We start from the raw sequence: 22,637 nt of genomic DNA on the forward strand, positions 1-22,637 counted from the left end.
ATCCCGCAGCCCCCAAGTCTTACCTCCCATGAGGAAGAGAAGCCCTGCCACATACTGCATAAGGCCTCGGTCCCAGCAGCAGCCCAGCACGCCGATGATCCAGCCGAAGAGGATGATGGCCACCGCCATGCCCATGAAGCCGGCCGTCATCCTACGCAGGTCTGCGGGGAAGCAGGCAGACAACAGTTAGCATCAGAGCCCGGCACTCAGGGTCCAGTGCGCCCCAGGCGAGGGGGCAGGGAGGCCACCTGCCCTTTACAGACAGGTTGGTACAACCAAGCTTCCTCTGCAGAGGACAGAGCCCCCAGTGGTGACTGTCTCCTCGCGTGCAAACACATGCTGGGGCCGCGTGGTCCATACGCACAGGGAGAGATCATCATCATAGCTGTCATTTCTTTTACATCTCCTTTGTGCCAGGCACAGCACTGTTCTTCCCAAGGCTTCTCTCTCAACCTTCTAAGATATGTACTGTCTTTATCCCTATCTGAAAAATGCAGCAAGTTGCGGAAAGCCATACAGTGAGTGGTAGGACAGGGCGACAAGCCCAGATCTGTGCGGCTCCCCAGTCATAATCCAGCATTAGTCACCTCTCCGGGCAGGGAGAACCAGACGAATGGACCGTGAGAGCTGGGCTGGGTCGGGTCCTGGCAGTCTGGCTGCACCTGCCAAAGGACTCCCTCCCTTCCCTCCAGGGTTTGCTGGTCTCCCAGGAGGTCAGGAGTGAGCATGAAGCTGCCGGCGGCATCGCTTTCCTCCTTCTCCAGCCCGGCCCCCAGGGCCTCAGCTCCCCGTGCACGTGAGGCTGCAGGGTGGGCACCATGCTTCCTGCTCTCAGACTGTGCCCCCGAGGAGGCCTCCTCAGGTCAACCCGGTTTTCCAGATCAGGCCCTTCTCCGCTCTGCGCCCCACTGACCCGCCAGACAAAGCCTGGCGTAGGCACAGAGGGGAGGAGGGCCGTCTGGAAAGGTGGTATTTTTAGCAGAAGGGAGAGGGCAGAGCTGCTGCCATGTCAGCCTCATTCAGCAACTGGCTCGGCCTGGCTTCCTCCCAGTTCCAGCCCCGCCCTCCGGTGCCTCCTCCCCCTGCACCTGCCTCCCCTGGAGCCCCACCTTCTTACCGCCCTCCTGGGTAACACACCACAACGGGGCTCCCAACAGGAGCCGTCTGTCTGGGCCTCTGCCCTAAGGGGTGGGAGGTGGGAATTTCAGAGCAGCCTGGAGATCCCCTGGGCATTCCCTTCTCTTGGAGGAAGGGAGGGAGGAATGTGTGTGCGTGACGCTGAGGACCGGACAGCAAACTACATCAATCCCCACCCCCCCAAACACCCGCATCCAAGCAAGCACGGACGGTCTCTTCTCACCGCCGGGAAACGAACACCCAGGTTTCCGTGGGGAGCACCTCACAGGCATCACGTCCCCTCTCTGCCTCTCTCCCACTCCAGTGCAGAGCAAACAGAGGATTCCTGGCACAGTCTGGCTTGAGGCCTCCTGCCCCCGCTGCCGCCGCCCTCACGCTGGAGACGGATGTGGTCCACGTGCCCTGTCCTGACACTGAAGATCAGACACTGGCAGCCGCCTCCCCGCCCTCCAGGGAGGAAGCTGGTTGGGGGGTGGGGGTGGGTGGGAAGGAGAACAGCAGCAGAGCCTCCCCGAGGAGGTGGGGGGACCTGACAGGGCCCTGTCACAGAGGCAGAAATCCACAGAGAGCCCGTTCCTGCTTTACTGAGTTCTCCCTGGTCCTCCCCACCCCTGCCGACCCGAGTGCCCGCCGCAGCCAGGCAGCAGTTACATCCGTTACTCTTTGCTCTGGGGGCTCCCTCCACTCTCCACTGTAGTCAAGGGCAAGCAGGTGACGGGAATGGGAAAAGAGAGGTCAGGGTATTTTCAGTCTAAAGGAGATTTATATCCCCTTAAACAGGTCAGGAAATTTTTCTTCTATACCCCTGTGAAACCAATGGTTCCCTTTTCAGTAATTGGAGGGTTTCCAGGAAAAATCTCGGCCCCTCTGCCAGCACTAGAGAGGACAAACCTGCGGAAGCCCCAGAGCCCCTTCCTGCTGCACTTGGCCGGTACCGGCCCCTGGGCTGTGCAGACCCATGGGAGCAAAGGTACTGCCTGGGGGACTGAATGGAGACGGGGTCCTGTAAGGTGTGTGCACTTGGGCCAGGGATGGAAAAGCGGGCTGGGCAGGAAAAGAGAAATGCAAATCATTAAAAGAGGGAAGCATATTGCTGTTGGTGGACGAAAGCAGAGTGCTTTACTTAGAAGAAAACAGAGCAAAAGGCAGGAAGGGAAATGGAGAGAATAATTCCTCTTCCAAAAGTCCTGAGACAGATAATAGTCATCTGTGTCCCAGGTCAGGGAGGGGTGTGCCTCCAACACAGACTAGGTACACTCTGCTGTCTCCCAAAGGCTTGGCCAACAAAAGCTGAGGGTCACGTTAAGTTGTTGATCTGGAAAGAAGGATGAAAACCAGAGGTCAGGTCTGAGTATTTTCACTGACCTGGGAGGATATCCACCATCACCCTATGAGCCTAATTTTGCTAGAGCCGTGCAAGTACGGCTGGTTATTTTGCCCTCAGACCCACGTGGTAACTCAGGGCAGCTGCAGCAACAACTTATAAGGTAGGTAGGACAGGAAATATTCCTATTTTGCAGGATTTAAAGAAGTTAAATAATTTATTAACAGTCTCAAACCCGTGAACTAAAAAAAGGAGTGAGTTGGGTTATTGAGTTGTGTGGGAAAGTAAAGTTAAAATGTAATTAATGTATCTAGTATTTCTTCCTCCCAAATTAAGCCAGGATTATAGTTACAAGATTTTTTTTTTTAAGACAGAAATTCACACAGAAGGGGAAACTAGGAAAGGAGACAGCGGCAACAGAAGATTGGAAACCGTAAAGCTGAGAGACAGTATAATTGCCTCAGCAGAACTACAGAGCTAAGGCGAGAGCCAGCAGGGGGGAAGCTGAAAACCGTCCTGCCAAATCCCCAAAAGGCTCGGGAACTGGCATCAGGAAGTTAAGCAGAGGGGAGGGAGATAAAACAAGGATTTGGTACAAGTTGTTTGAGCTGGAACTAGAACCCTAGCTCCCCTCACCCGCTCTACACCTCTGGGGCTACCCCCTTTCCCCCACCCCCCAGGGTGGAGTGGGCATACTTAGGACTGGGGGTTGACAAGCTCAGGTGAGGGCTGGCCGGCACAGCTGAGGGTCATTATGCACAGAGCAGGTGTCTGTGCACATACAGAATGTTGAATGCTTACCCTTGAGACCCCAGACCTCTTCTGCCTGGCTCTCAGAAGCAGACTGCCCTGCCTTTGCCCTATAGCCTGGAAGCTGGGAGAGACCTTTCTGGTGATGACCAGCACAAGAGAAAATATCTAGACACATTGCCAGCCACTCTAAGCAGCCACAGCGAAGCTTCCCATTGGCAAGCCCACCCCCGACTCAGGGCTTCCGGGCAGCCCCAAATACCTGAGAAAAGCTATAAGCTGGGAGAAGAGCTTGAGGAAACAAACTGCAGGGAAAAGAAACAATAATTAAAAATTATTCCTGGGAAATGCAAATCAAAACCGCAATGAGACACCACCTCATACCCGTCAGAATGGCCATCGTCAAAAAGACCACAAATAACAAATGTTGGTGAGGATGTGGAGAAAAGGGAACCCTTGCGCACTGTTGGTGGCAATGCAGATTTGTGCAGCCACTGTGGAAAACAGTGTGGAGGGTTCTCAAAAAACTAAAACTAGAACTACCCTATGACCCAGCAATTCCACTCCTGGGTATATATCTGAAAAGAACAAAAGCACTAATTTGAAAAGATACATGCACCCCAGTGTTCAGAGCAGCATCATTTACAATTGTCAAGCTATGGAAGCAACTTAAATGTCCATCAACAGATGAATAAAGAAAACGTGATAAATATATTTATACACACACACACAATGGAATACTACTCAGTATTCTATACAAAAATAACAAAATTTTGCCATTTGCAGCAACATGGATGGACTTGGAGGGCATTATGCTAAGTGAAACAAGCCAGACAGAGAAAGACAAATACTGTATGACATCACTTATATGTGGAATCTAAAAAATACAACAAACTAGTGAATATAACAAAAAAGAAGCAGACTCACAGATACAGAGAACAAACTAGTGCTTACCAGTGGGGGGATGGCAGGGGGAATACAGGGGTGAGGGTGGGAGAAACAAACTACTGGGTGTAAGATAAGCTCAAGGATGTACTGTACAACATGGGGAATATAGCCAATATTTAACAATAACTGTAAATGGAAAGTAATCTTTAAAAGTTGTAGAAAATTTTTTTTAAATAAATTAAAAAATTATTAATATCCCCAAGAGACAAAACACAGTTTGCCTCCATGAAATACGAACAGGATACTATTGAAAATAACTCTCTGAAGAACAAAAATAATACCTTATAATAATGGAATCAAAATCACTGAAATTAATATTATAAAATCAATTCTAATTTATGGATTAACAGTCCTATCTTGTTCCAAAATATTTAGGAGTCTTACAAAATGCACACAGTATAACAGGATAAAAATAATCAACAAGGAAATGAAGGAAAGAGAAAATAAAATATAAAAGAAGATGAAGCCAGATATCACATTCACACACAAAATTTGGTCCACGATGCCTTTAGGAAGGTTATTATAGTCACCATATTTGGATTTAAGGCATTAGATATTATTTTGATTATCTTTACATCTTTGTTGTTTTTTATTTGCATTTGAGAAAATCCCAAAGGCCACTCTGCCTATGGAATGACCCACATATAGATGGCCCCATTCCTGCCCACCTGCATTAGCCCATGTGTCAATTTCATTTCTTTAGGAGTAAGAAACTGCCTTTTTTACTCTTTGTGATTTCTCACTGTGCTCACAGCAGTACTTTGCACCCAGGAATTTACATAGCTTGTACAGTTAACCCTTGAACAAAGAGGGGAGTTGGGGCACCGACGCCCCGCACAGTGGAAAATCCACGTATAACTTATCATCGGCCCTCTGTACACTTAGCTTCTCTGAATCCACGGTTCTGCATCCGTGGATTTAGTCAACCACGCATGTTGTGCTACTGTAGTATGTACTCTTGAAAAACACCCGCGAATAAGTGGACCCATGTAGTTCAAAACTGTGTTGTTCAAGGGTCAACTGCTATTTCTTTCCCCGTCTTTTCCTGCCTTTTTGTAGAAAGAAGGAAGGAGGCAAGGAGGGAGGGAGGGAAGGAGGTGAGGTGGGGGGAGGAAAGGAAAAAGAAAAGGAAAAAGAAAACCTAACTCAACTATCTGAAGCCATGGGAAAATATTCTGCAGGGTCAGCCTAAGAATAATCCCCTTGGAAAGAACTTGGAATAGTGAGTTGGGCAGGCAAAGGCTGAGATAAAGGAAAATCTTCTCATGAATTGTGTTGGGTTTGAGTCTAATATCTGTATTCCACGACCGTAATGTTTGACATTCTAATGTTCGAAATGAGAAAGGTGCATTCTAAACTTTCTAGAAAAAGAGTTTAGCTCAGTGCAGTGGAAAGGGAGCGGGCAGAAGTGGGTGGATGATGAGGACCGAGGAGGAAGAAAACCAGGAGAACCATTAAACAGAAGCAGAAAAAAGCCGTTCTCCCTCGTGGAAAAATCTTTATTTTGAAGTTTACGCTCCTATTAACATTTAAATTGAAAGGTATTGCTTGCAACTCTACCTAGGAAACCAGGATATCTGCATTTAAATAAACACCATTCAGAGAAGGAAAATATATATGGGCTCTGAATTTCTTTCTATTTGCTCTTTAAAGAACTCAGTACAAAAAAACTGATGAGGGCTGGGATTTTCTTCTCATTAAAAAAACAGAAATGGTCGGGATAAGTATGGGTTAGACCTTGCTGTGTCAGTAAAGACAGGTGATGGGGAGGGCAGACACTGTATTAACGGTCCAGGGTGAAGAGTATGGCGAAACCAACAAGGTCATGGTCCTCTTCTGCTGGCCACGCGGGGCACCTCTGCCTGAGATGAGCACTGCCTTGGCTATAAGGATGGAAGAGTGTCAGCTGCCCTGGTAGCTGGACATGCATTCACAAATTAATCAGTCCCCTTGGGGTTCAAGGTCACGAGAATTGGAGGGCAGAGCAAGGCGGTGAGGACAGAACTCAGTGCTTTTGCCCCAAGGGATCAGTCTGGAAGGTTAGAAGTGGAGAGAGATAGTTGGGCGATGAACATGTTAGCCGTGGGATCAACTCAGGACAAACTGATTCACAGGGGAAGGAATATTCCAGGAACCAATTACTGCACAGCAACCATCTCTGAAGGAAGTGGGGCTTGATTCTGGGTAACCACACAGAGACTCAACAGATGCGGATGCAAGCACGGATTCTTGGAATCAGGCTGCCCTGATTCAAATCCTGGCTCTGCCGTGTACTGGCTGCGTGAACTTGAGCACATTAGTCCCTCTCTCTGGATCTCAGTTTCCACATCTATAATGGGAGGTTATAACAGTGCCTACTTCAAAGGGTTATTAAGAGGATTAAATAAGTTATTATGTATAAACTGCTTAGAATAGTACCTGGCACAAAGCTAGAGCTATACAGATGTAAATAGAAATGGAAGACACTTAAATTAAAGCTGTTCTCTTTTTTCATACACCACATCTCTCACACGTGTTGCGCAAGAGCACACAAGAGCTAAGCGGCATGTTGGGTTAGCCCCTAATTAAGGATTGGTACCCAGAGGGAACAGTTTTCTGGGGTCTGTTCTTGTACCTCTCTCGGGTACCAGGAGAGGCTGAGGTGAAGGCTTTATGCATCTATTGTTAATATTGAGATGCATCCACCCTGGAGTGGTGATGCTCCTTATCCTTGGGGGACCCAAAACAGCTAGAGGCCATGGCAGCTAATAGCAGAGGTGCCGGGGGCCATAGAGGCTGCTTGAAACCTGGGCTCTAGCATTGAGCACTGTACTGATCTAAAAGGAAGAGGCATGGGGCAAGACCATAACTTTTCAGTGATCTAATTAGTTAACAGTGCAACAGAGAAGTAGCGCACAAATCTGGAGTAGGAACCTGTGTTGATGTCTTCTTTGTATATATGATTAAAAGGTTTTGCCCATGGCTTTCTTCCAGAGTATAAGTTGGTTCAGCATCGTGATGTAGTTGTATTTAAGAAACCATTTTTATGTGAAAACAAGATAGTTCTTGGGTTTCCATAAGAAAGTGTCCTCTGCCCATCCCTGTGCCTCCACCTTTCTCCAAGAGCCCCGTGTTCCAGTCATGCAAACACTGCCGTTCTCTGAAAGGCCTGGCATTTTCCTCCCTTTCCTTGATGACGCTGTGCTCTCTGCCAACATGGCTGCCCACACGTTCCACCAGGCAAGCTTCTCATCATCCTTAAAATTTCCCTAAAAAGTAAATGTCTGGGAAGCTTCTAAGGTGCTTTAGCCGACACTGGCGTCCAGTGCTCCAGGCTCCTGTAGCACGTGGCTGATAATCATTCCTCCAACACTTACCACTTCTTACTGTAATTATTTATGTCTCCCTTCCTCCAGCAAATGTGAGCTTGTTCAGGGCTGTGGTCGTGTCCGGTTTATTTTGCCTTTCCAGTCCCCAGCGCGTTGCCCGGCAAAAGCAGGTGCTCAATAAATGTCTGCTAAGTGAGATCACCATCCCACCCTGTGATGATTACTAAAACTGTATGCACCACGGACTAAAGCAGAATGAAGAGGATGCGCTCACCCAACTCAACCCACTCCAGTGACTCAAACGTCATTGTGACTTGAAGCCAACTTCTCTCTCCTCCAACCTTATGTTTTAAAAGCCAGCCTTAATTATTGCTTAACAATTCAACGTCATTTTTTGCTTTTGTTTTTTTGTGTACACAAAGAAAAGAAACATCATCAACATAGGTTAGGTTTCCGATCGCACAGAGCCATGCAACATGGGGGCTCCTTACCATAAAGTTTAATGAGCACATGTGAAACCCCACAGGTCACGATCCCAACAGACCTTTCTGTGCTGTCCCCACAAGTCAGGAAGAGATCGTGGGGGAAGGTAGTTGCTGTAGAAACGAGAAGTGGTTTTTGGGTCAGAAGACGGGCTTGGCGCTTCCTGCTCCTCAACCCTACCTCCGGATTAGAGAGCTGCCATAAATAGGGACATTATGTGATATAGCATATACAAATCACATCCATTGTCAAGACAAGGGAAGGCAAATTGCAACATTTGTACCCGCCTGATGAAAGAAAGCTAGGTCAGCAGCTAAAGCAAGTGCCTGGAGAGAAGAAAGAATGGGGAAAAAACCCAGAACCGAGAGGCAGAGTCCCAAACAAAAAAACCCCTCAAGAATGACTCCCTCCTCCCTGCTGCCACACTGCTGAGCCAACAGCAGAAACTGCAGACAGGAATGATGAGAAGGAAACTACAGCGCAGCCAGCCAGATACACGCGAGTAGACCCACTGGGTGCCCAGTTCTCTGTCCTCGGGGGTCTTGCAGCCGGGAACGACGAGCTAAACCAATACAGTCGCTATTCCACCCTAGAGAAGCTCCCAACTCTCCTCCTCTAGATCATGTGTCACTGACAGCTGCTCTGAGTGCAGAGGACAGAAATCGGGGTGGCAAGAATGTGTCCCCAGAGAGTCCCCACAAAGCAATGAGAAGATAGGAGCTTTAAGACACATGGGCACCCTAGAGAGCACTATGCTTTCCAGAAACATGCTGCAGGCGCCTGAGAATCGGTTGATTGCAAAGAATGTGAAAGGCCTGGGGAAGAGGAAGATAAATAGGAATGAGCGTTTATTGTGCATCTACTATGCGCAAGGCGCTGGGCTGGGCAATTTACACGGGACACGCCTGTGAAGCCTCGCAATGGCTCTATAAGGAAGATACTATTTCTCTCATTTTGTAGACATAGCTATGGAGACAATGGAATTTCAGTCGATCAAGGTCACACAGCCAGTCAGAGGCAGGCCTGGGAAACGGCCTCCCTCTGCCCATGCCCTTTCCATTCGACTCCGTGCCGCTTCAAACCCCAGAAGAGAATTTAACATTCAGTAAAATGTAATGGAATATTATTCAGCTGTTAAAATTACTCTCGCGGAGAATGTCAATGACCAGGGAAAAGTTCACAACAGAATATTAAATGAAAAATAATGCACAAGCCTATCTATTCCATACAACCCCTAGGCTGCGGGTGTACGTACGTGCATCCGTGCACGTACACCCACGTGGGAGACGCAAGGGAGAAGTACCCCAGATGCTAACAGGGAGCCTTTCTGGGTTGTGACGTTTGGGGTTTTGTTTGTTCTTTTCTCCAATGAGAATGAATTCCTTTAACAATGAAACGTTGAGTTCTCTGGGAGATGTAGGCTTTACTGCTTTTTAAAGTTCTAAGTACAAATAGTGAGGCAACCGAACTGATAGGAGACGCTGATCTCAGGCCTGGCCGCAGATTCCTTCTCATGAGTACCCCCTTCTTAAAGACACACTGCCACTAAGTAGTTTCTTCAGTCTTTTCAACAGTGAAAGCAAGACTTGCCAAGCTGCTCTTTGGCCAACAGTATGGACTGTGGAGTACTTGCCATCGGAGGGCAGTGCTTCCTTTACCTGGCAGCTCCAGCTCAGGCCAGCACAGGAACGGGGCTCTAAGATGTCGCTGCCCTCCGCTGCCATTCTTTCCGCATGGGATGCCGTCAGGGAGGTGTGCGGGGCCCCTCAGTACTCTCTCTCTCTGACTAGATCCCATGCTTTAGGGGCTAGGCACCTTGCAGATACCCGAGAACCTCAGACGGCTCACACGAATGTCTCTATAGCAATCTTCTCACCCTCAAATGTCCCTTCCACTAATGAGGTTCCCAGGAACAAGCACAGCAATTTCTGTTTGAATGACACAATGGTGTAGAGATAAACAAAACACTGAACTTGATGTCAGAAGACCTGCATCTGAGGCCCAGTTCTCCCCGTGTTGGCTGGGATGCAGCGTACAGGTCACACCAAACTCTTAGTTCTGAGGCCTAAGAACGATACAGAGAGAACAACAATGGGGCAGAGAACAGTGGATGGCGAGCCCCCTGCTCCCTCCACGTTCTCCCGCTGTGTGGGCCATACGGCAGCCAGGGCTACACGTGGGAGCTGAGGACTTGAAATCGTCATCAAGCACCTGGGCTGAGACACGTACATGTACAATACACACCAGCTGTCCAAGACGGTATGAGTTTTCATGAAATATCGGAATAATCTGTACACTGATTACATGCTGATGTGACAGTATTTTGGATATACTGGAGTAGATAAAATATGTGATTCAAATTAGTGTTATTATTTCTTTTTACACAGTTAATGGGGCTAGTAGAACATTTTAAATTGGATTACAGTTTGCATGATATTTCAATGGACAGCACTTTTTTTTTTTGAATTTGCTGTGTTGGCAACACAGCATTTATTTATTTAACATCTTTACTGGTGTACAATTGCTTTACAATGGTGTTAGTTGCTGCTGTATAACAAAGTGAACCAGCCATATGCATACGTATATCCCCATATCCCTTCCCTCTTGCGTCTCCCTCCCACCGTCCCTATCCCACTCCTCTAGGTGGATGCAAAAGACCGAGCTGGTCTCCCTGTGCGATGCGGCTGCTTCCCACGAGCTATCTATTTTACATTTGGTAGTGCATATACTGGACAGCACTTTCTGTTTTTTTGGGTTTTTTTCTTTTTTTTGCGGTACGTGGGCCTCTCACTGTTGTGGCCTCTCCCGTTGCGGAGCACAGGCTCCGGACGCGCAGGCTCAGCGGCCATGGCTCACGGGCCCAGCCGCTCCGCGGCATGTGGGATCCTCCCGGACCGGGGCACAGACCTGTGTCCCCTGCATCGGCAGGCGGACCCTCAACCACTGCGCCACCAGGGAAGCCCAGCATTTTCTAAAGAGAAGGGTAAGACATTGGGCAGAACTTGCTACGAGGGTTTTGCAACTTGCAGTGTACTCTCCACCTTCAGTTTACACACAGAAGGAGATTAGGGGGCAGAGACTGAAGAGGGAGGGTTCTTAGAAGAGAGTCAGCAGAGGGCTGCGTGTTTCCCTTCCTCCCACGATAGCTTCCCCACTCCCAGCACCACCTCCTCAAGCCAAGAAAAGGGCCCTTGAGAGAACCATTTGGAGAGCGGCACACAGGTACCCTAGAGTTTAGAGGACACAGGGCATGGTACCTACGTGTGGCCCGAAAAGATGAGGCGAGAAGCCGGTTAGAGTTGCCCGTGAAAGCAAAGACAAAGCTACACATCCAGAGTCTGGCTGGGGAACGATCCTGTGCTTTCTCCACGGGCCAAGCGGAGGCCAACGAAGACTAAAGGTTCCTAGAAAAGACGCGACCCAAGAGCTTCACCTGGTAGGGTGTGATGACTGCAACAGAGTCCTATGAGGGGTAGCATCAAAATTGGGGGCTGAGGAAGGAGTGGGACCAGGTCAGCTGGAAGGTGCACTGCCCACATCAGGAGACGATGAGGTGAGGTCAGTCACTGAGAAGCTTTTCCAAAGGAATCACAAAGGTGCCCTGCAAGAGACAGATCAGCACTGGGGCCTTGCTGCATGCAGGGCACCAAGAGACAGCAACGCCACCAGGCAAACAAGACCCCGCGGGCCTTTTACCCATCGTTCTCTCGACCCCCGCCCCGCCCCAACCCTAGAGGAAGCAGCAGTAGTAGAGCTAAAGGGGGGCAGGCGGAACAATGCTGAAGAAGGAGCAGAACAGACCTTCTTTCTTACTGCACGTTTCCAGGAAGGGGTCAAGCCCATGCACTGGGGAAGGGGGAAGATTTAAACCAGATACAAGACCGACATTCTGATACTAGATCCGACTCAAATGTTAACATCTACAAATGCAAGTTTACTAATACCTGAAGGTTACCCAAAGAAACTGTGGGATCTCCTATAGATGTCAACTAAGAACGGGAGATCAGACAGAATGGGGCTAAAAGGGTGGTAGTGAGAATAAAAGTTGTAGATGCAGCCTTTTCAATAAATTGGTTAAAAATGGTCTTATACAAGTCATATCTGAAACAAGAATGATCACAATACAGCCAGCCTTTTTCATGAGTCAGGCATGTCCTAAGCACTTCCCATACCTTATCCCATTTAATCTTCCCAACAAATTGAAGAGTTTATAATGCTCCTTTTATTGATGAGATAACAAGTAACTTGCCCCAAATCAGGCAGCTTGCAAGTAGGAGACTCCAAAACCCAGGCTTTTAGTCACTTTGCTCTGCAGTCTCTTGGAGTCATTGACCAAGTGACATCTGTGACAACAGCCCTTTGTAAACTGTAAAGCACCACCACAAATACCAGTGATCATTTATGTTCACTGGCAGGCTGCAAGGCAGAGGAACAAACACAGGGCACCCAGGGGGCGTTACTGGTATCATCTAATGTGTATTTAGCAGTCTCGGGGCACACTGGGAAATCCAAGACAAATAACTTCTCCCCCTCCCTGGCCCTTCCCCAAGTCTTTAAATTTGCAATCCAGGCAGATTTTGTTTTCTAATTTAGAAGTATGATAATGAAGGGCCTAAGAAGTGTGTGCTTGCCTCTGGCCACATATAAGCAGAGAGGTTTTCCAAAGCCCATGTGCATGGGGTGGCAGGAACAGGCAGTGTGACAGAAAAAAAAAAAAGGGTGCTTTGTAGTAGTAAGGACCATGGAATAGTGGGTACGCACTGCCCCGGGCAACAGGAGATCTGGTCTTTGACCCCTGCTACTAGTTCTATTACTTTAGGTAAGTCCTATAATTGCAGGGTTCCTCTACGTTCTGAAATGGGGATAATCATACCTTTCCTGCCTGGAGGTCTGGGGGTAGACCAGATGATTCTGCTCTAGCAGCTGTGATACTCAGCCCCATTTTTGCAATATGCCAGCCTGTCTTTAGCTCAAGAGACAGAGCACAATTCAAAAACAATGGGTACATTACTAATACTACATCCTGGGGCCATTTCTGAGGAGTGCTGAATGATCATAACTCAAGCAGGTAACATAAATCAAGGGAGGCTGTACGCCTCCCACAAGGCTGGGAGTCCCGGGCATGAGACACAGAGCCGCCTCCTCTGTGTGGTCAACCTCCCATCCCCCACTCTGGTAAGGGGATGCTCGGTAGTGATCAGTAGCGAGTGAGTGGACTTGGATGACCTCTCTTTCCCCTTATGCCTTCCTCTGTGGCTCCCCTAGCTTGTTTTTGGAGGCTTCCTGTGACCCAGGCTTCTTTGGCAAATGGTTAAATCTCATTCAAATAAAGATCTTGCCAAGAAAAGGGCCTCTGTAAGGAAACTAAAAGTATATCATACCCTCCACCTAAAAACAATTCATCAACAGAAATTCCCTCTCTGGGGTCAACTTATACTCATTTATTCATTCATTGCATGTTTAGCAAGCAGCAGCTATGTTCAACAACAAAACTGGGTCCCTGGCTTCAATGAAAGGTACTTTCCAGGGAGAGAGACAAACGATTTCCATATACGCATACGTATCACACCATGGCAGGTGGTGATAAATGCTAGAAAGAAAAATAAAGTAGGTGACAGGGATGAAATGTAATGGGGCAGAAGTGGGGGAGTTGCTAATTAACAGAGAGAGGTTAGAAATGATCTTAATAAAGTGACACTTCAGCAGATACCTGAGGAAGTGTGGGAACAGACAGGTGGATATCTGAGGGAAAGGCATTCCAGGAAGAGGGAATAGGAGAAGCAAAAGCACTCAGGCAGGAATCTGCTTAGCACACTTGAGGAACAGCAGGTAGACGACACATTCTACATAATCCTGTAGGATATCTTTCTCTTCCCAATTATTAGTGTAACACGCTGACTTAGAGCCACGTGATAATCCTAGTGATTGTTTGGAAGCAAAGAAGTACTTGGTATAACCAGCTAAGTTCTCTTTCAACTTAGGGAAAGAAAAGCAGTAGAATTCATAGGAATTGGTGACTAGCTAAATATGAGAGATGAAGGAGACACATCACTGAGGACCCCCAGGCCTCTGGCTTAGATAAGGGGGAAAATGATGATGTCATTGACCCAGATACAGAGTAAAAGAAGCAGCAGAGAGTGCTGCTCCTCTGTTTGAATTCAGTTTTATTTTTATTCACTTTTTGGAGGGGGATGGGAGAAAGAATGTGAAGGGCAGGTCTCGTAGGAGAAGAGAGGATGCTAAGGTCAGTTTGTTAAGCATTTAACAGACATCTAACTGGAGATGTCCCTTATGGTACTTCTCATAAAAGTGAGAAGAGACAAAGGTGAAGGACAGAATTTGAACATCAAGATTTAAGGGATGAGAAGAGGAAGAGAAGAAGAATGAGAATGGGTGCTTAAGAAGGGCGGGGCACAATCCGGCATAAGGGTCATCCCGGGAGGGAAAGGAAGAAAGGTTTCAACGATGGCTAATGATGCTGAGATCAAATAAGACCTCATGTCAGAAAACAGTCAGAAAGGCTTGCCGAGCACCGACTGTGTGCCAGGCATTGGGCCAGCCACACGGAACACTGCAATTCACAAGACCCGCATGGTCTCTTCCACACAGAGCTCACTAGGTTCGCAGCTAGGAGGTCCCCGCGACCTTGGCATAGGCTCCTTGAGCGGAAGTCGACCTCACTGAGTTCCTAGGAACGAATAGGAGGTAAGGAAATAAAAGTCACTCTTTGACACTCTGCTTTCAGGTGGCCTGACTCTAGTGAAGAGGAGGGAAACGGAGAGACACTTAGGATGGAATGTGGAGTGAGGGGGACTTTTCTTTTCCTAAAGTCTTTAAGACTTGCCTGTATTTCTATGCAGAGGAGAAAGAATTAGCAGAGAGGATGAACCCGAAGGTATCAGAGGCAACACCCATTCATGTGCTCTGAGTCATATCCAGATCAAAAGAGCAGACTCACACCCAAACGCAGCCAAGTCCCTGCTTCCACTTGACAAACGAGGGCAGCAGAGCCTGGCGGTGAGAAACGCTGAGCCTGAGGGTCAGACAATCTGGGCTTGAATTCCGGATCTACCACTTACTAGCCATGTGACCTTCACGGCTCCGTGCCTCAGTTTCCCCATCTGCGAGCAGGGATAATAACAGTTATCCTCAAAGACTGTTATGACGATGATATTTTTATATCACTTAGAGGCTGGCCCAAAGTAAGTGCTATGCAAGTGTTGGGAAAGTAAAGTCTAGAAACAGACACACGATTTACACATACGAAGCTTGGTAGATGGGAGGAGGGTTAGAAAATGGGTGCGCACACGGGTGAGTATATATCTTTCTTCTTCCAAAGCCATGCAGCGCTCAGCTCAGAACCCCACCTTCTCTGAAACTCTCTTGGGGAGTTCTACCCAGAATGACACATTCTGTAGGAAGTACCCAGCATGGAGCATACCTGTGGGCCGACCTCTTACTTAGGGCACATTCATCCATTCACTGACTCATTCATTTGTTCATCACCCACAGAGCTCCATCCCTCGTCCAGGTATCGTTCTACAAAGATGGGTAAGACACTAGCCCTTCCCTCGAGAAGGCTGCTGGTCCAGAAAGCCTTGGGTCTTCTCTCCTGCTGTCTGCCATGTGTGGTGTGGTCATTCAGTCGCTCAGGAACTGGGACATCATTTCTTCTCTGTGTCTCTCAGAGCATCTAATACACAGTAGGAGCGCCAAAACCCCACAGGATGAAGGAATGAACGTCTATTCCATTCAGTAGGCACCCGAATGAGTAGGAGCCCACACCGTCTCCCAGAAGATGAGTTATCAAGGGAGAAAGGAGCTGACGCTTCTTTGTCCCTTACTACGTGCCACGCACCGTTGACAGTACACTACTCACTTACAGCCAGTGGGTGAGAAAAAGCCTTTCCTACTCCTTTTGTTGAAAACTGATGCCTAATGGCTTCATTCTTATGTTTTCAAATGTTTTCCATTATGTATGGTTTGCTTTCCATGCTTGAAATGTCTCACGTGACTGGAAACATTTTTCATGCTTCACGTGTAGTCAGTCGCTTTGGGATTTTGCCAGTGTTTGGCTGTTGGGTCTTTTGTTAAGTAAATGCTTGTTATGTACTTTGGTTCTGCAAGAGAAGAGCAAGCCCACCCCTCTGGCCCCGTGTGCACACTCTCTCCCTCTGCCCTCGACGTTATCTTTGTTCTGTGGCAGCCTATCAAAGCCCGTTCCAGCAATGTGCCTATTAGTAAGGCCAGGGTCATCGGCAGATGAGTGAAAACCCAGAACCAAACAGGAATCATTAGTCAAAAACATTTTTTTTCGGTTCTTCCAGGGGAACTAGTGTGTTTGGTTTACCTCCAAGTCAGAAAAAATAAATAAATAAATGGATCGTGGATTTTTCTTTTTTTTTTTTTTTTTTTTTTTTTTGCGATACGCGGGCCTCTCACTGCTGTGGCCTCTCCCGTTGTGGAGCACAGGCTCCGGACGCGCAGGCTCAGCGGCCATGGCTCACGGGCCCAGCCGCTCCACGGCACGTGGGATCTTCCCGGACCGGGGCACGAACCCGTGTCCCCTGCATCGGCAGGTGGACTCTCAACCACTGCGCCACCAGGGAGGCCCGGATTTTTTTTTTTTTTTAAATCATGATGGCCAAAATATTGAAGGCAAGATGTTTATATATTGGTAGCCCATCTTTTCTACCCCTCCAATGACTTCTAAAGGAACAATAACCAAGTTGTGTAGCCTTCGCTAGCTCATCAGGTCTTTACGCTTCCCGTGTCCTCCCGCCCAGCAGCACAAAGCAATTCTCAAGTTCAAGATTCATTTTGGCCTTCTGGGGACACTGTCCTTGGCACTGGAAAAGGGAAAAAAGAGTCAGGGGCTTCTGGCCTTGTAGCATTTGGATGCAGGGGTGGGGGGAACATTCCCCTGGACTGGAACTCATGGGTCTGTGGGTAGAATGAACTCTGCTGGCAGAGTCACCTAGATGTGCTTGGGCAGGTTAAAAACAAAGAATTCATTGTCCTGCCTGCTTGGAAGGCTCCAGAGAGCACAGGGCAAGAAGACTTAAGGTTTTAGAACAGGGAGGAGGTTGAAACCTGGCTCCTTCAGGCTCTGGGACCTTATGACCCACCAAAGAATTTAAAAGAGAGTATTCCTCTTCATTGTAAAGTTAGAGTGTATCTGAATTTATATTAAACTGTACTTGGGCTGCATTCCAATATACTTGTAACCTGCCTAAATGAGAACTAAATGTCTGATATCTATTAATGCTACCTGAAGGTGCAGACCTTTCCCCTGGGCTTTCTGGACACCTCGTCAAGGGTGGTCTGCCTGTGCTTCTAATTCTGAACCTCTAACCCCCAATTTCTCATCTTCACTGGCAAAGGGCTCCTCCTCTACCGATGCCAATGGCATCACCAACCTCATAACCTTCTCTCCCCCATACTCCAGCAGCATTCTGAATCCCTTTTTGCCACCTTCCTTTCTGACCAGTTGCCAAGTTCCCCGGATTTCGCTTCCATGATAATTAACCCACGTGATTCCCCTCTCTCCTGACTGTCTGGTCCAGCCCACCTTACCCCACCCCTGGTGCAGTCAAAGGAGCCTGCACTTCGTTATTAGGGTTAACTGCTGGCTCCATAACTTCCGGCCCCACGACCTTCAGCAAGTCTCAGTTTCCCCATCTCTAAGGACAGGAGATAAAATGAGAGAATTTACATGAAATGCGCACAGCATCCGGCCCCTAGTTGGAGCCCAGGGCGTAGCAGTTCCTTTTCTACTTGCTGCTCTGCCCCCCAGAGTCCTTCCTCCCAGCGTTTCTCTGCTCCGATCCATTTCATTCTCTGCTGCCAGATTAATTCTTCAAATGCAAAACTCACTTTCTCACCTCTGTGCTCAAAACCTTGAACTGCTCCCCACTGTGTCTCGGAGTAAAGTCCACACCGAGGGCCTAGTTTTAGGCCCTTCATATCTGACCCTCACTACCAGCACAATCACTTTTCTGTCTTCTCTCCTTCACATGCCCTGTGCTGTGGCCACCTGGATGGCTGACGCATCTCCGAGATTGCCCTCTGCTCTCCTAGCCTCTTTCCTTCCCTGATGCTGGAGAGAAGGCATCTGCTCCGTGTCTATGTGTCCAGTTCTGACCCATCCAGCTCAGCTCAACCCTTGGGAAAGTCTTCCTGATACTTGATTTGTGGCAAAAACCAAAATAAATAATAACGCACACGTCATTTACCCAACTTTTAGCACTCTGCAGGGATCATTTAATTGTCAAAGTTAAATAATGTTTATGTTAAGGAGATGCCATTACTAAGTATATAAATATAAATTTACAGTAGCTTAGTGTGTTTGTGGGTGTGGGGGGATAGACAGAGATGAAAGCTAAGACACTAGCTTTCTGTATAGAGATTTCCATATTTCTAGATAGTAAATTAGTTTGAGAAATAAAAGTCATTTGCAGATATTCTCTAGTGAAGTATTATTAATTCCCGAACGTTATAAGCTGACCAGGCATATCCTTCTATGTAAGAAGTGTTGCAGACGTTAAAAACCCAGCTGTGAAAACTGAAAACAACTTAAACTACTCCAATAATTGGGACACAGTTAAATAAATTATGGTATGCTCACATTAGAGGCTATTATACAGCCGTAAAAATGACGTTTTTGAAGAAATTAAATGATGTTGAAAAATGCAAGATAAGAAACTGTATATTCTGTCTGCTCCTGGACATATAATAATGACGAATATAATCGAAAATGATAACAATAGTAAGCAAGAAAAAAAGACCAAAAGAAAATAAACCAAAAGGTTAATTGTGCAGGAAGAAGATTACGGTTGTTTTTTATATCCTTTATCCTTTTCTGTAGTTTCCAAATTCTCAATAATAAGCATGTGTTGCTTTTACAGTCAGAGAGGAAAATATTCAAAGCATGATTCGAAAACAAATACAGCAACAAAAAAATGTCCTTGGGCTTAGATGAGGCAATATAAGGCAGGATAGAGGAAGTTCAAGCAGCCCTTTCAGCATCCTCTAGCCAGAAGCTGTCGCCCCCTGGAGGCATTTGGTTTCCACAGCCTAATCACAAAGGTTTCCTCATCAACAGCCTCTGAACCAAATCCTGTGACCAGCTGCACACTAAGGAGTGACTTCACCTACAGGTAAGATGACCCAAGAATGCCAGGCAAAGGAGTCAAGGTCTCGCAAAAGGACAGACCTTTTTTTTTTTTTCTGTAACACCTCTGTCCGTGATTGACGATGCATACTGGTAGAAGGCATTATTTTATTTATTGAGTTGTTCAGATTCTTAAGACGATTATGCATCTGTGCACTAAGCAATCTCTCTGTAGGTCTCTTTCAAGGATCAGAACATGCACAGGGATCTCCGAAAGCGCCAGTGAGACTTGAAATGATTACAGATTGATGGACACGTGCTGTGATTGGGGCGGGAAAAACACAGGGATATGAAATCAATTTTCTACAGACAAGGAGATATAAGCCCTGAGGAACGTATCAGCTGTAAAATCCTGAATGTCAGACAGAGGATGGGCCAGCAGAAAAGTGCTTTGAACTTGGCACCATGCTTGGCACATAGAAAGTGCTCAGGCAATATTCTTGGTTGACCCACTGACAATTTTTCCAGTGTGAAAGATCATCATGACATGGCAGTAGAGTGCTACCATCTGTGCTTCTTTGTGACATCATGAAGCTGAGTGTTCTTCCAAAGATCCAAAGAGAGCACAAGAGTTTACCAATTACATTGATGCTTTTTCATTAAGAGTGGAAACGTTAAAGCTTGAGACTCAGGGTCTGGAGCCAGACTGCCTGGGTTTAAGCATTGGCTCTTGCCAGCCATGAGACTTTGGGCATCTCTCAGCCTCAGTTTCCCACCTGTAAAATGGGGTTAATAACAGTGTCTCCTTTAGAACCTGAGGGTTAGGGGGGATCACGCATGATACCTATTAGATGCTCCATGAAAGGGAGCTATGTGGGGCACTGGACACTGGCTGAGCTTCACTCCAGGTTCCACTGAACACTCCGTGTTGTTGGCAAAGTGGTTCCTTTCCACTCCCTCATCTGAATCTGTCCAAATACTCTTCTGCAAACGGCTTAGATAAAGTAAAACCCAACATGTTGCAGAAGCTAAATGCAGAAGTTAAGTGAAAGTTTTTCTGTCAATAAACAGCATAAATCTTGTTGTCAACCAACTCACGCTGCTGCAAATCTCTTGGGCTCGTGATTCAAAAGCAGAAATATAAGAGAAGATCCAGCTGCTTCTGCACTTGCCTCGATTCGAAAGCCTAGGGCACATTTAGAGCAGCAGAATCTAGAGCAGGACTGTCAGACAATTTCTATTTGAATGAGGTCGATTCAGAGCATCCAAACATTGGTCAGATTTGATACCTAGTCTCTGCCTTCCCCACTCTCATCCTTAGGTTCTGACACCATGCCTTGCTTCATAATACGGACAGCATATTCCTGGCACTTGCCGTGTACTGAATAAAGCACTGTCCTAAAAACTGTGCATTTATTAAGTCATTTAATTGTCATAACAACCTGATGCTTTGGAGATGACTCAGAGGAACATCCTGCCCAATGTGGGGGGGGTCACTTCTTACTGAAAAGAATGACAAGCTGGCTCAAACAGATCGTCTTTGGAGATACAGGGATGTGAGGGGCATACAGAAAGGACAGGTCACTCGAGCTCAGCCTGAAATCCAAAACCGTGGAGTCACTGTTGCCATAGAGCCCAGCCTTGGAAGCGCTGGGACCCAGGGAAGTGGTGGGGCTAAGGACGTGGTTCCCCCGCTACCCCGCCAGCTCCCCCCACTTCATTTCCTTGTATCTCTGCAACACAAGCCTGTCAGCAAACACAACCTGGGCTTGCCTCTCTGCTGCGACGTGAAGGAGACTCACCAGTAAAATCCACAAAAGCCAAGAGTTGCTAGATTCCAAAAGTTCAGCAGCTTGTTGAGCTACATGTAAGAAAAAGGTCGACCGTTTTACATTAAATTCAACTAGAGAGGCTTCCCTGGTGGCGCAGTGGTTAAGAATCCTCCTGCCAATGCAAGGGACATGGGTTCGAGCCCTGGTCCGGAAAGATCCCACATGTCACGGAGCAACTAAGGCTGTGCGCTACAACTACTGAGCCTGCGCTCTAGAGCCTGCGCGCCACAACTACTGAGCTTGCGCTCCACAACTACTGAAGCCCGTGCGCCTAGAGCCCATGCCCTGCAACAAGAGAAGCCACTGCAATGAGAAGCCCGTGCACTGCAACGAAGAGTAGCCCCCGCTGGGCTTCCCTGGTGGCGAAGAGGTTGAGAATCCGCCTGCCAATGCAGGGGACACGGGTTCGAGCCCTGGTCTGGGAAGGTCCCACATGCCGCGAAGCAACCAGGCCCATGAGCCACAACTACTGAGCCTGCGCGTCTGGAGCCTGTGCTCCGCAACAAGAGAGGCCGCGACAGTGAGAGGCCTGCATACCGCGATTAAGAGTGGCCCCCGCTCGCCGCAACTAGAGAAAGCCCTCGCACAGAAACGAAGACCCAACACAGCCAAAAATAAATAAATAAAGTTAAAAAAAAAAAAATAGTAGCCCCCGCTCGCTGCAACTAGAGAAAGCCTGCGTGCAGCAACGAAGACCCAACGCAGCCAAAGATAAATAAATAAATTAGTTAATTTTTAAAAAGTTATAAAAAAATAAATTCAATCAGTGAGTTTGCACTGATTGTTTTCTTCGGCGCTGAGCACTGTGCCTCCCACAAAGGCTCCATAAATGTGCTGAATACGTGGATAAGCTGTATGTCCCAAAGCTAAGAAAGTGTCTTTGAATTAATAAATGGGGCTTTCAAAAAAGTTATTTTTATATTTTTGTCTTCCCACAAATGTGCATTTTGTGCTTTAAAAATGTTTTCACGGTGGTTCCCTCCCCCACCTCTTAAAATTGTGTGGATACATAAAGTTTACCATGTAAACCGTTTTTAAGCGTATAGTTTGGTGAGATTAAGTACATTCACATTGTTGTGCAACCGTCACCACCATCCATCTCCAGAACTTTTTCATCCTCCCAACTGAAACTCTGCACTTGGTAAACACTAACTCCCTGTTCTTCCCTCCCCCCTCCCCCTGGCAACCACCTTCTACTTTCTGCCTCTATGAATTTGATGACCTAGGAAACTCATATATGTGGCACCATACAACATCTGTCCTCTTGTGTCTGGCTTATTTCACTTAGCATAATATTTTCAAGGTCCAGCCACGTTGTAGCAGGCATGAGGATTTCATGCCTTTTTTTAAGAACTGCAGCAGAATATACACAATATAAAGTTTACCATTGTGACCATTTTTAAGGATCCAGTTCAGTGGTCATGGTGGTTCATTTGTAATACGATAGGTGTAGCAACAGCGACAAGAGACTGCACAGTACAGCCCTCCTCACTTTTCAAATTTCTTTCAGAGCTGGTATCAGAAGAGAGGTCAGGAGGTCTGGATTAGAACCTGGCTGTGCTGAGAACTTCACAAGTCGCCCATCTCCTGAGCCGGCTATTTTTAGGTCTCTGGTGATGGTCCCAGGCCAGAGTTGTCAGGGGGGATTATTACAACCCATTACTAGCTCTGGTTAATATTCATAAAAGAGAAAAATGCCCAAGGATACAGTCTCAAGGGAAGTACGAGAGTGATAACAGAGC

At 47.3% G+C, this 22,637-nt stretch overlaps 1 protein-coding gene across 1 annotated transcript in view; it reads right to left on the reverse strand.

Annotated features, from left to right (window-relative positions):
* TMEM178B (transmembrane protein 178B) overlaps positions 1-22,637 on the reverse strand; it is a 361,333-nt gene that overhangs the window by 35,430 nt on the left and 303,266 nt on the right. The window contains exon 3 of the mRNA XM_060155944.1: positions 24-161. Coding sequence (XP_060011927.1) covers positions 24-161 — 138 coding nt within the window. The remainder of the gene's footprint in view (positions 1-23; positions 162-22,637) is intronic.

The sequence above is a fragment of the Lagenorhynchus albirostris genome, chromosome 8, assembly GCF_949774975.1.
Source record: "Lagenorhynchus albirostris chromosome 8, mLagAlb1.1, whole genome shotgun sequence".
NCBI lineage: Eukaryota > Metazoa > Chordata > Mammalia > Artiodactyla > Delphinidae > Lagenorhynchus > Lagenorhynchus albirostris.